At 47.6% G+C, this 14565-nt stretch overlaps 1 protein-coding gene across 3 annotated transcripts in view; it reads right to left on the bottom strand.

Moving 5' to 3' along the window:
* Positions 1–14565, bottom strand: part of LOC139387585 (MAP kinase-interacting serine/threonine-protein kinase 2-like) — a 42650-nt gene that overhangs the window by 15457 nt on the left and 12628 nt on the right. For all 3 annotated transcript variants that reach the window (XR_011629193.1, XM_071133927.1, XM_071133928.1), the window contains 4 exons: positions 9913–9992; positions 8907–8980; positions 6898–7058; positions 3631–3726 (listed from right to left, as the gene is read on the bottom strand). Coding sequence is in view for 2 of the 3 variants with exons in the window: in XM_071133927.1 (XP_070990028.1) it covers positions 3631–3726; positions 6898–7058; positions 8907–8980; positions 9913–9992 (411 nt within the window). In the remaining variant the exon portion in view is untranslated. The remainder of the gene's footprint in view (positions 1–3630; positions 3727–6897; positions 7059–8906; positions 8981–9912; positions 9993–14565) is intronic.

Genomic DNA, 14565 nt, shown 5'->3' with positions numbered 1-14565 from the left:
ACATGGGCCTGGTACTGGAACCCTGTGTATATATCTACCCCAATTACCTGGTAACATGGGCCTGATACCCTGTGTATATATCTACCACAATTACCTGGTACTGGAACCCTGTGTATATATCTACCCCAATTACCTGGTACTGGAACCCTGTGTATATATCTACCCCAATTACCTGGTAACATGGGCCTGGAACCCTGTGTATACATCTACCCCAATTACCTGGTAACATGGGCCTGGTACTGGAACCCTGTGTATATATCTACCCCAATTACCTGGAAAACGGGCCTGGAACCCTGTGTATATATCTACCCCAACTACCTGGTAACATGGGCCTGGAACCCTGTGTATATATCTACCCCAATTACCTGGTAACATGGGCCTGGTACTGGAACCCTGTGTATATATTTTCCCCAATGACCTGGTAACATGGGCCTGGTACTGGAACCCTGTGTATATATCTACCCCAATTACCTGGTAACACGGGCCTGGAACCCTGTGTATATATCTACCCCAATTATCTGGTAACATGGGCCTGGAACCCTGTGTATATATCTACCCCAATTACCTGGAAAACGGGCCTGGAACCCTGTGTATATATCTACCCCAATTACCTGGTACTGGAACCCTGTGTATATATCTACCCCAATTATCTGGTAACATGGGCCTGGAACCCTGTGTATATATCTACCCCAATTACCTGGTACTGGAACCCTGTGTATATATCTACCCCAATTACCTGGTAACATGGGCCTGGTACTGGAACCCTGTGTATATATCTACCCCAATTACCTGGAAAACGGGCCTGGAACCCTGTGTATATATCTACCCCAATTACCTGGTAACATGGGCCTGGTACTGGCACCCTGTGTATATATCTACCCCAATTACCTGGTAACATGGGCCTGGTACTGGAACCCTGTGTACATATCTACCCCAATTACCTGGTAACATGGGCCTGGAACCCTAAGTATATATCTACCCCAATTACCTGGTACTGGAACCCTGTGATATATCTACCCCAATTACCTGGTAACACGGGCCTGGAACCCTGTGTATACATCTACCCCAATTACCTGGTAACATGGGCCTGGTACTGGAACCCTGTGTATATATCTATCCCAGTTACCTGGTAACACGGGCCTGGAACCCTGTGAATATATCTACCCCAATTACCTGGGAACACGGGCCTGGAACCCTGTGTATATATCTACCCCAGTTACCTGGTAACACGGGCCTGGAACCCTGTGAATATATCTACCCCAATTACCTGGTAACACGGGCCTGGAACCCTGTGTATATATCTACCCCATTTACCTGGTAACACGGGCCTGGAACCCTGTGAATATATCTACCCCAATTACCTGGTAACACGGGCCTGGAACCCTGTGTATATATCTACCCCAATTACCTGGTACTGGAACCCTGTGTATATATCTACCCCAATTACCTGGTAACATGGGCCTGGTACTGGAACCCTGTGTATATATTTTCCCCAATTACATGGTAACATGGGTCTGGTACTGGAACCCTGTGTATATATCTACCCCAATTACCTGGTAACATGGGCCTGGTACTGGAACCCTGTGTATATATTTTCCCCAATTACCTGGTAACATGGGCCTGGTACTGGAACCCTGTGTATATATCTACCCCAATTACCTGGTAACACAGGCCTGGAACCCTGTGTATATATCTACCCCAATTACCTGGTAACATGGGCATGGTACTGGAACCCTGTGTATATACAGTGCCTTGCGAAAGTATTCGGCCCCCTTGAACTTTGCGACCTTTTGCCACATTTCAGGCTTCAAACATAAAGATATAAAACTGTATTTTTTTGTGAAGAATCAACAACAAGTGGGACACAATCATGAAGTGGAATGACATTTATTGGATATTTCAAACTTTTTTAACAAATCAAAAACTGAAAAGTTGGGCGTGCAAAATTATTCAGCCCCCTTAAGTTAATACTTTGTAGCGCCACCTTTTGCTGCGATTACAGCTGTAAGTCGCTTGGGGTATGTCTCTATCAGTTTTGCACATCGAGAGACTGACATTTTTTCCCATTCCTCCTTGCAAAACAGCTCGAGCTCAGTGAGGTTGGATGGAGAGCATTTGTGAACAGCAGTTTTCAGTACTTTCCACAGATTCTCGATTGGATTCAGGTCTGGACTTTGACTTGGCCATTCTAACACCTGGATATGTTTATTTTTGAACCATTCCATTGTAGATTTTGCTTTATGTTTTGGATCATTGTCTTGTTGGAAGACAAATCTCCGTCCCAGTCTCAGGTCTTTTGCAGACTCCATCAGGTTTTCTTCCAGAATGGTCCTGTATTTGGCTCCATCCATCTTCCCATCAATTTTAACCATCTTCCCTGTCCCTGCTGAAGAAAAGCAGGCCCAAACCATGATGCTGCCACCACCATGTTTGACAGTGGGGATGGTGTGTTCAGGGTGATGAGCTGTGTTGCTTTTACGCCAAACATAACGTTTTTCATTGTTGCCAAAAAGTTACATTTTGGTTTCATCTGACCAGAGCACCTTCTTCCACATGTTTGGTGTGTCTCCCAGGTGGCTTGTGGCAAACTTTAAACGACACTTTTTATGGATATCTTTAAGAAATGGCTTTCTTCTTGCCACTCTTCCATAAAGGCCAGATTTGTGCAATATACGACTGATTGTTGTCCTATGGACAGAGTCTCCCACCTCAGCTGTAGATCTCTGCAGTTCATCCAGAGTGATCATGGGCCTCTTGGCTGCATCTCTGATCAGTCTTCTCCTTGTATGAGCTGAAAGTTTAGAGGGACGGCCAGGTCTTGGTAGATTTGCAGTGGTCTGATACTCCTTCCATTTCAATATTATCGCTTGCACAGTGCTCCTTGGGATGTTTAAAGCTTGGGAAATATTTTTGTATCCAAATCCGGCTTTAAACTTCTTCACAACAGTATCTCGGACCTGCCTGGTGTGTTCCTTGTTCTTCATGATGCTCTCTGCGCTTTTGACGGACCTCTGAGACTATCACAGTGCAGGTGCATTTATACGGAGACTTGATTACACACAGGTGGATTGTATTTATCATCATTAGTCATTTAGGTCAACATTGGATCATTCAGAGATCCTCACTGAACTTCTGGAGAGAGTTTGCTGCACTGAAAGTAAAGGGGCTGAATAATTTTGCACGCCCAATTTTTCAGTTTTTGATTTGTTAAAAAAGTTTGAAATATCCAATAAATGTCGTTCCACTTCATGATTGTGTCCCACTTGTTGTTGATTCTTCACAAAAAAATACAGTTTTATATCTTTATGTTTGAAGCCTGAAATGTGGCAAAAGGTCGCAAAGTTCAAGGGGGCCGAATACTTTCGCAAGGCACTGTATCTACCCCAATTACCTGGTACTGGAACCCTGTGTATATATCTACCCCAATTACATTGTTGAGAAGGACCCGTTAGTAAGCATTTCACTGTTAGTCTACACCTGTTGTTAACCAAGCATTTCACTGTTAGTCTACCTACACCTGTTGTTTATCAAGCATGTGATGAATAAAAAGGTGCATTTGACAGACGCAGAGAAGAGATGGGAGGAGTGGATCAACAAAGAGACAGAGATCTGAACGTTACGAGGACTCACCGGAGTGATGAGTTCAGGAGTAGAGATAGGGGAGCTGTCACTGTTCAGCCGGATGCCACTGCCCAGGTCAAAATCACAGATCTTCACCGGTGACATCTAGGAGGTTAAAACACACAGCGTAGTCATTTAGACCCCGGACCTTCTCCACAGCATTCAACTAAAGTAGACCCCTGACCTTCTCCACAGCATTCAACTAAAGTAGACCCGTGACCTTCTCCACAGCATTCAACTAAAGTAGACCCCTGACCTTCTTATCCACAGCATTCAACTAAAGTAGACCCCTGACCTTCTCCACAGCATTCAACTAAAGTAGACCCCTGACCTTCTTATCCACAGCATTCAACTAAAGTAGGCCACTGACCTTCTTATCCACAGCATTCAACTAAAGTAGACCACTGACCTTATCCACAGCATTCAACTAAAGTAGGCCACTGACCTTTTTATCCACAGCATTCAACTAAAGTAGGCCCCTGACCTTCTCCACAGCATTCAACTAAAGTAGTCCCCTGACCTTCTCCACAGCATTCAACTAAAGTAGACCACTGACCTTCTCCACAGCATTCAACTAAAGTAGACCCCTGACCTCCACAGCATTCAACTAAAGTAGACCACTGACCTTCTTATCCACAGCATTCAACTAAAGTAGTCCACTGACCTTCTTATCCACCTCATTCAACTAAAGTAGACCCCTGACCTTCTCCACAGCATTCAACTAAAGTAGACCCCTGACCTTCTCCACAGCATTCAACTAAAGTAGGCCACTGACCTTCTCCACAGCATTCAAGTAAAGTAGTCCCCTGACCTTCTTATCCACCTCATTCAACTAAAGTAGACCCCTGACCTTCTTATCCACAGCATTCAACTAAAGTAGTCCACTGACCATCTTATCCACAGCATTCAACTAAAGTAGTCCACTGACCTCCTTATCCACAGCATTCAACTAAAGTAGGCCACTGACCTTTTTATCCACAGCATTCAACTAAAGTAGGCCACTGACCTTTTTATCCACAGCATTCAACTAAAGTAGGCCACTGACCTTTTTATCCACAGCATTCAACTAAAGTAGGCCACTGACCTTTTTATCCACAGCATTCAACTAAAGTAGGCCACTGACCTTTTTATCCACAGCATTCAACTAAAGTAGGTCACTGACCTTCGTATCCACAGCATTCAACTAAAGTAGACCACTGAACTTCTTATCCACAGGATTCAACTAAAGTAGACCGCTGACCTTCTTATCCACAGCATTCAACTAAAGTAGTCCACTGACCTTCTTATCCACAGCATTCAACTAACGTAGGCCACTGACCTTCTTATCCACAGCATTCAACCAAAGGCCACTGACCTTCTTATCCACAGCATTCAACTAAAGTAGTCCCCTGACCTTCTTATCCACAGCATTCAACTAAAGTAGACCACTGACCTTATCCACAGCATTCAACTAAAGTAGGCCACTGACCTTTTTATCCACAGCATTCAACTAAAGTAGACCACTGACCTTTTTATCCACAGCATTCAACTAAAGTAGGCCACTGACCTTTTTATCCACAGCATTCAACTAAAGTTGGCCACTGACCTTTTTATCCACAGCATTCAACTAAAGTAGGCCACTGACCTTTTTATCCACAGCATTCAACTAAAGTAGGCCACTGACCTTTTTATCCACACCATTCAACTAAAGTAGACCCCTGACCTTCTCCACAGCATTCAACTAAAGTAGGCCACTGACCTTTTTATCCACAGCATTCAACTAAAGTAGACCACTGACCTTATCCACAGCATTCAACTAAAGTAGACCACTAACCTTATCCACAGCATTCAACTAAAGTAGGCCACTGACCTTTTTATCCACAGCATTCAACTAAAGTAGACCACTGATCTTCTTATCCACAACATTCAACTAAAGTAGACCACTGACCTTCTTATCCACAGCATTCAACTAATGTAGGCCAGTCAGGTCCATAACACATATCACTAAAACTACTGCCAAGCAAGGTTTTCTACATGGTTATTAAGTTATCCTTATCGTGTCACAGTAATAAACTGCATTAGGATGTAACCAACCATTATTCTATTTACCATAACTATCTATCCAGGTTAGGGCCTGAGTGAACAGATTTGAAGTCTCACTGCTCGTGCAAAACGCATAATACTGTCTGGGTTTTTGTATTTGGCACGTTTTACATCTGGATAACATTTTGGAACTGTGTCAACAGTGGACTAATGAAACAAACAGCAAATATATAAACATTTAGTGGAATTTTCCTTGAAGTCTGGCTCGCCTGTATAATCTGTGCCTGTTCATGGGTGCTTGCAGCAGTGTAGTGTGTTTGGCGTGCACCCTGACTCACCATGCTCTCTCACACTGTTTTCAGGGCCTGAATGACTGACTCACCATGCTCTCTCACTGTTTTCAGGGCCTGAATGACTGACTCACCATGCTCTCTCACACTGTTTTCAGGGCCTGAATGACTGACTCACCATGCTCTCTCACACTGTTTTCAGGGCCTGAATGACTGACTCACCATGCTCTCTCACTGTTTTCAGGGCCTGAATGACTGACTCACCATGCTCTCTCACACTGTTTTCAGGGCCTGAATGACTGACTCACCATGCTCTCTCACTGTTTTCAGGGCCTGAATGACTGACTCACCATGCTCTCTCACTGTTTTCAGGGCCTGAATGACTGACTCACCATGCTCTCTCACACTGTTTTCAGGGCCTGAATGACTGACTCACCCAATCACCATGCTCTCTCACACGGTTCAGGGCCTGAATGACTGACTCACCCAATCACCATGCTCTCTCACACGGTTCAGGGCCTGAATGACTGACTCACCCAATCACCGTGCTCTCTCACGGCCTGAATGACTGACTCACCCAATCACCATGCTCTCTCACACGGTTCAGGGCCTGAATGACTGACTCACCCAATCACCATGCTCTCTCACACTGTTTTCAGGGCCTGAATGACTGACTCACCATGCTCTCTCACTGTTTTCAGGGCCTGAATGACTGACTCACCCAATCACCATGCTCTCTCACACGGTTCAGGGCCTGAATGACTGACTCACCCAATCACCATGCTCTCTCACACTGTTTTCAGGGCCTGAATGACGGCTCTCTCACACTGTTTTCAGGGCCTGAATGACGGGATTAAAAGTCCTACCACTAGTATTTTAGACTGGGCTCAACTCTGGCTCTCCTTCGTCCCCATCAGGAGCCTGTGACGCGATGGGAGGAGTGTTCACGTGCACTCTGACTCACCCGGTCCACGTGCTCACACAGGATGTTTTCAGGCTTCAGGTCCCTGTGTGCCATTCCCTTGTTGTGGAGGTAGTTTAGAGCACTGGCGATGTCCTGCACCACATAACTGGCCTCCTGCTCACTAAAGTGTTGTCTACGATGGATGTGGGTCAACACTGACCCTGCAGGAGGAGAGAGGGAGGGATGGAGAGGTTGATACGGAACAAAACAATGTCACCTTTTAATGAAGACACTGCCTCAAGTTGCTGCATTTCAGAGACTCCAGGGGGGAGAAGATGTGAGACGATTGAACTTGATATATGCACTGAAGACACTGCCTCAAGCGGTCGCATCTTCTGATATAAAACTGACTGACCATAAGTCCAAAACTGGGTGAATTTGAACCATCATTTTCTATGGATGGGAGAGTGAATCATCATTTTCTATGGATGGGAGAGTGAATCATAATTTCCTACGGATGGGAGAGTGAACCATCATTTTCTATGGATGGGAGAGTGAACCATCATTTTCTATGGATGGGAGAGTGAACCATCATTTTCTATGGATGGGAGAGTGAACCATCATTTTCTATGGATGGGAGAGTGAACCATCATTTTCTATGGATGGGAGAGTGAACCATCATTTTCTATGGATGGGAGAGTGAACCATCATTTTCTATGGATGGGAGAGTGAACCATCATTTTCTACGGATGGGAGAGTGAACCATCATTTTCTACAGATGGGAGAGTGAACCATCATTTTCTACGGATGGGAGTGTGAACCATCATTTTCTACGGATGGGAGTGTGAACCATCATTTCCTATGGATGAGAGAGGTTGAACCATCATTTTCTATGGATGGGAGAGTGAACCATCATTTCCTACAGATGGGAGAGGTTGAACCATCATTTCCTACGGATGGGAGAGTGAACCATCATTTTCTATGGATGGGAGAGTGAACCATCATTTTCTACAGATGGGAGAGTGAACCATCATTTTCTACGGATGGGAGTGTGAACCATCATTTCCTATGGATGGGAGAGGTTGAACCATCATTTTCTATGGATGGGAGAGTGAACCATCATTTCCTACGGATGGGAGAGGTTGAACCATCATTTCCTATGGATGGGAGAGGTTGAACCATCATTTTCTATGGATGGGAGAGTGAACCATCATTTCCTACGGATGGGAGAGGTTGAACCATCATTTCCTATGGATGGGAGAGTGAACCATCATTTCCTACGGATGGGAGTGTGAACCATCATTTCCTATGGATGGGAGAGGTTGAACCATAATTTTCTATGGATGGGAGAGTGAACCATAATTTCCTATGGATGGGAGAGTGAACCATCATTTCCTACGGATGGGAGAGGTTGAACCATCATTTCCTATGGATGGGAGAGGTTGAACCATCATTTCCTACGGATGGGAGAGGTTGAACCATCATTTTCTATGGATGGGAGAGTGAACCATCATTTCCTACGGATGGGAGAGTGAACCATAATTTCCTATGGATGGGAGAGGTTGAACCATCATTTTCTACGGATGGGAGAGTGAACCATCATTTCCTACGGATGGGAGAGTGAACCATCATTTCCTATGGATGGGAGAGGTTGAACCATCATTTTCTATGGATGGGAGAGTGAACCATCATTTCCTACGGATGGGAGAGTGAACCATCATTTCCTATGGATGGGAGAGGTTGAACCATCATTTTCTACGGATGGGAGTGTGAACCATAATTTTCTACAGATGGGAGAGGTTGAACCATCATTTCCTATGGATGGGAGAGTGAACCATCATTTCCTATGGATGGGAGAGGTTGAACCATCATTTTCTATGGATGGGAGAGTGAACCATCATTTCCTACGGATGGGAGAGGTTGAACCATCATTTCCTACGGATGGGAGAGGTTGAACCATCATTTCCTATGGATGGGAGAGGTTGAACCATCATTTTCTACGGATGGGAGTGTGAACCATCATTTTCTACAGATGGGAGAGTTTGCAATTAAGATTGATATCCACTAACCTCCTCTTAGTTTCTCAAAAACCAAGTAGAATTTGTCTTCTTCCTCAAAGAACTCGACCAGCTCCAGAATGTTTCTGTGAACAAGAGAGAAATGGTTATAAACAGTGTGAAGGTAATGCCTATATCTATACAGTAGTGAATCTCAGCAGTCCATATTCCTGCTCTGTGTCCCCCCAGTGAGCCTGCTGTACCTGTATCCCCCCACAGTGAGCCTGCTGTACCCCCCCCAGTGAGCCTGCTGTACCTGTATCCCCCCACAGTGAGCCTGCTGTACCCCCCCCCCCCAGTGAGCCTGCTGTACCTGTATCCCCCCACAGTGAGCCTGCTGTACCCCCCCCAGTGAGCCTGCTGTACCTGTATCCCCCCACAGTGAGCCTGCTGTACCCCCCCCCCCCAGTGAGCCTGCTGTACCTGTATCCCCCCACAGTGAGCCTGCTGTACCCCCCCCAGTGAGCCTGCTGTACCTGTATCCCCCCACAGTGAGCCTGCTGTACCCCCCCCCCCAGTGAGCCTGCTGTACCTGTATCCCCCCACAGTGAGCCTGCTGTACCCCCCCCAGTGAGCCTGCTGTACCTGTATCCCCCCACAGTGAGCCTGCTGTACCCCCCCCCCAGTGAGCCTGCTGTACCTGTATCCCCCCACAGTGAGCCTGCTGTACCCCCCCCAGTGAGCCTGCTGTACCTGTATCCCCCCACAGTGAGCCTGCTGTACCCCCCCCAGTGAGCCTGCTGTACCTGTATCCCCCCACAGTGAGCCTGCTGTACCCCCCCCCCCAGTGAGCCTGCTGTACCTGTATCCCCCCACAGTGAGCCTGCTGTACCCCCCCCAGTGAGCCTGCTGTACCTGTATCCCCCCACAGTGAGCCTGCTGTACCCCCCCCCAGTGAGCCTGCTGTACCTGTATCCCCCCACAGTGAGCCTGCTGTACCCCCCCCCCCCCCAGTGAGCCTGCTGTACCTGTGTCCCTCCCCCCCCCCCCCCCCCCCCCCCCAGTGAGCCTGCTGTACCTGTGTCCCTGGCACTGATAGAGCATCTCCACTTCCCTGAAGACTCGGCTCCGACTGAGACCCGCACGCTTCTCGACGATCTGGACAATAAACAAGATTGAACGATGTGTTACTCATTCGTCATTTTCATATTAGAGAATAATGGGCTCTAATTGAAGGAATGAGCCAAGCAGAGCCATCCTACTGTGTCTAGAAAGTCGATCATCAGTGCAGGGTTCTCCCCAAAGGAATGCCAGCATCAAATGTATAGAGATGTTACTTTCCCATTCTTGAATTGCCCTCATGTAACGGATGTGAAACGGCTAGCTTAGTTAGCGTGGGCGCTAAATAGCGTTTCAATCAGTGACGTCACTTGCTCTGAGACCTTGAAGTAGTAGTTCCCCTTGCTCTGCAAGGGCCGCGGCTTTTGTGGAGCGATGGGTAACGAAGCTTCGAGGGTGACTGTTGATGTTTGCAGAAGGTCCCTGGTTCGCGCCCGGGTATGGGCGAGGGGACGGTTTAAAGTTATACTGTTACACTCATACCTATGGGCCCTGTTCTACTGACCATTGAAAAATTAAATACTAGGAAATTACAGGAAAAACTAAAATATTACAATATTAATGCAATAAATCTGTGTTTGCTACTTTATTGATGACTTAAGGCTCAGGCAGAAAATGGGAGCTCCACTGGTTACAGACGTTGAAATATATCCTCAGTCCTCCGGGCCAACCCTTGACTGACTCATGAGCACCACCTTGTTAACGATGAATGGGGCCAACGGTCCCAGAGCAGTCTGACTCCACATCTATCAGAGGAAGACATGGTGGCCTTCCCTGACCAGCTACTGAGGCAGCTGCAGGGAGCCTAGTGGTTAGAGGGGGGGGCAGGGAGCCAAGTGGATAGAGGGGGGGGCAGGGAGCCTAGTGGTTAGAGGGGGGGCAGGTAGTCTCGTGGTTAGAGGGGGGGCCGGGGAGCCTAGTGGTTAGAGGGGGGGCCGGGGAGCCTAGTGGTTAGAGGGGGGGCCGGGGAGCCTAGTGGTTAGAGGGGGGGCCGGGGAGCCTAGTGGTTAGAGGGGGGGCCGGGGAGCCTAGTGGTTAGAGGGGGCAGGTAGTCTCGTGGTTAGAGAGGGGGGGGGGGGGGCAGGGAGCCAAGTGGTTAGGGGGGGGGGGCAGGGAGCCTAGTGGTTAGAGGGGGGGGGGGGGCAGGGAGCCTAGTGGTTAGAGGCGGGGGGGCAGGCAGCCTAGTGGTTAGAGGCGGGGGGCAGGGAGCCTAGTGGTTAGAGGGGGCAGGTAGTCTCGTGGTTAGAGGGGGCAGGTAGTCTCGTGGTTAGAGGGGGCAGGTAGTCTCGTGGTTAGAGGGGGCAGGTAGTCTCGTGGTTAGAGGGGGGGGCCGGGGAGCCTAGTGGTTAGAGGGGGGGGCCGGGGAGCCTAGTGGTTAGAGGGGGGGCCGGGGAGCCTAGTGGTTAGAGGGGGGGCCGGGGAGCCTAGTGGTTAGAGGGGGGGGCCGGGGAGCCTAGTGGTTAGAGGGGGGGCCGGGGAGCCTAGTGGTTAGAGGGGGGGCCGGGGAGCCTAGTGGTTAGAGGGGGGGCCGGGGAGCCTAGTGGTTAGAGGGGGTGCAGGAAACTGAGGGCCAAGAATGCTTTAAACAATGTTGCAAATTTGCTAGGGCTTCGGGCCTGACCATCAATGTTATAAATGTTTCTGGTTCGTTGCAGACAGGCCATGCGTAGCGAATGTGATTTAAAGGACATTTATTTTCTTCAAGATCATTTTCACCTGCAGGCTGTAATGCTTATTGCATCATGATTGCAAGGTGTCCCGACATCTTCTCCAACTGTACCGTTGGTTATCTGGTTATAATGTCCATTCTAGAATGCCCTTCTAACCAATCACAAACGAGAATTCAACAATGCTGTGGTGTAATATAAATTAAATACTACATGAAAATGTGGTTACGAAAAACATACCTGGCACGCAGATCGGGAGAAATGGCCAGAAGAATTGGCATTCCACATGAGGAAAAGTTGCAGACTTCTCGTGTAGCCTATTAACGGCCTGAGTGACCTGCCGGCTGCCATTTGGGGGGGGGGGGGGGGGCTTTCTATTGTGGGCTGAAAGGGTTGTCAGGAAGTAGTACAGACAGCAGTCCACTGCTCGCTCACACAAGCACACCGCATCAGGGGCCTGAGTCAGCAGCGAGTTGAAACTCATTTGTTGCCTAACCATGCACTCCATATGCTCCTGCTTCTAATCCATTTTCCAATTGTATCAACACATAATTACACGAACACCAAGTTACTAGTGGGCCACACTTAGGCAAACAGACGCAGTCAGCTGATGTCTCTAGGGACTGTCTGACTGGAAGAGAAGGTTACCATGGAGCCTTCCCTTTCTTCAAACTACCAGCCATCTGCCTGAGGAAACAGAATGACAGCAGGAGCTAACTAACAAAAGCTGCAATTACTTGTTCAAAACAGTAACAAGTCTTGATACAGAGAAGTACGTCACAAATGGGGAGGCAGGTAGCCTGGCCGGTAGCCTGGAGGGTAGCCTGGAGGGTAGCCTGTCCGGTAGGAGCATCGGGCCCAGTAACCGCAAGGTTGCTCCCGCACCTCTGATTCAGAGGGGTTGGGTTAAATGCAGGAATACTATAATATACTATAATTAGGCTTCTTCGCCTGATGCTTTAATTAAAAATCAAGACAAAATGACTCAAGAGGGAGCCAGAGATCAATATAGCTGCTGTTGCTGGCCTTGGCAGATTCTGCCATGATGTTCCTGACGTTACCAGTAACCGACTACACCAGCGGTCTACAACCTTCTCCATTTGAAGTGCCAAGTTATCCTACCATTTCTACTGATCTGCAAGCCAGTTATGATTTTCATGTGCACATTTTCGTGGAAGTTTTATTTAATTCATAATAAAGTCTTCATAGCTCAAAAATCAATGTCATGTGGTTAATCAAAATGATATCTAAATAATAATATACAAATCTAAAAGATAACTTCTGTTGGCAATATGTAAAAATAGCCTACATAAATGCAACAAATAAGGGCCTCCCGAGTGGTGCAGCGGTCTAAGGCACTGCATCGCAGTGGAAGAGGCATCACTACAGACCCGGGTTTGATCCCGGGCTGTAGCACAACAGGCCGTGATCGGAAGTCCCATAGGGCGGTGTAAAAATTGGCTCAGCGTCGTCCGGGTTTGAGGACTGTTTGTCCAAGGGGGGGCTTTACTTGGCTCATCGCGCTCTAGCGACTACTTGTGGCGGGTCGGGCTCCTGCAGGCGGACCCCGGTAGCCAGTTGAACTGTGTTTCATCTGACACCTTAGTTCCGGGTTAAGTGGGCGTAGTTTAGTGGGTTCATGTTTCGAGGACGCATGACTCGACCTTCGCCTCCCAAGCCCGTTAAGGAGTCGCAGCAATGAGACCATATCGAAATTGGGGAGGAGGAGGTAAAATACAACAAGTTATAAAAATATATATAAAAAAATTGCAGCCCGCAGGTAGAACATTTCCGGATAAAAATAAATATCACATTGGCTATGCATGGTCTGTCTGCAAGGAACTTGAAACATTTGGGTCTGGCCTGAAGCTTGCTAGCAAACCGGCATAAAAAATATTCTGGGCCCTCAGCATTCCCACGACAGAGACACGGCTATAGGCTATTTGAGCAAGGGATAAGAAGTAAACAGGAAGGTCTATTTTATGACATTTCCACTGGATCAGAGAATTAACATTTTTCACTTTTCATGCTGAATGGTTATGGAAAGGGAGCCTGCTAGAACGATTTTTCTAATAGGCTACGTTGATGAACTGTTGGCATTCTCAATGGATGTAAAAAAAATAAACAGTTTGTTTACTAGCTTTTTGAGGCGAAGAAGTGACTGAGACGCGCCACAGTGATAGTGTTTCTGATCAGATCTCCATATGGACACATTCACAGGCCTACAATCACGGGCCTACAGTCACCCCACGGGCCTACAGTCACCCCACGGGCCTACAGTCACCCCACGGGCCTACAGTCACCCCACGGGCCTACAGTCACCCCACGGGCCTACAGTCACCCCACGGGCCTACAGTCACCCACAGGCCAGGTAACCTAGGCATAGTTCTAAGTGTAATCAGGTGCGTGTCCTCACTCGTGATTGACAGGAGCGCAGAACAACAAAAGACAATTAATGAATTGACAACTCGTAAATGGAATGAACTAAACCAAAACATTTTCCTCACAAGTGTAGCCTTGGTTGTGCGCTCTGCCAACGCGTGTCCACTCCTACAATGAGAACAGCAAGACTGTAATAATAATATATTGAATGAATTAACAGAAATTACAGCAACCAAACAAATATGGTAGATTATGGTAATTAATGGTCAATGTACTACTGGTGATACTGGTGGGCCATCCCAGCGTCCTCCACAATGGATTAGTCCACTCACACAGCCGTGAACCAGACGGCCGTGAACCAGACGGCCGTGAACCAGACGGCCGTGAACCAGACGGCCGTGAACCAGACGGCCGTGAACCAGACTGCCGTCTCGTGTGCCACTGCTCAACAACAACAACAAAATCTGTTGACCAACTGCCTATCAACTAAACAATCGTCCAGTCGAATAAATGGGGTAGGACCTACAGAATGGAAACACATGAAGGGATTTAGTCCCCATAGC

Source organism: Oncorhynchus clarkii, chromosome 28 (assembly GCF_045791955.1).
Source record: "Oncorhynchus clarkii lewisi isolate Uvic-CL-2024 chromosome 28, UVic_Ocla_1.0, whole genome shotgun sequence".
Classification (NCBI taxonomy): Eukaryota; Metazoa; Chordata; class Actinopteri; order Salmoniformes; family Salmonidae; genus Oncorhynchus; species Oncorhynchus clarkii.
This window is presented reverse-complemented; position numbering and strand designations above follow the sequence as displayed.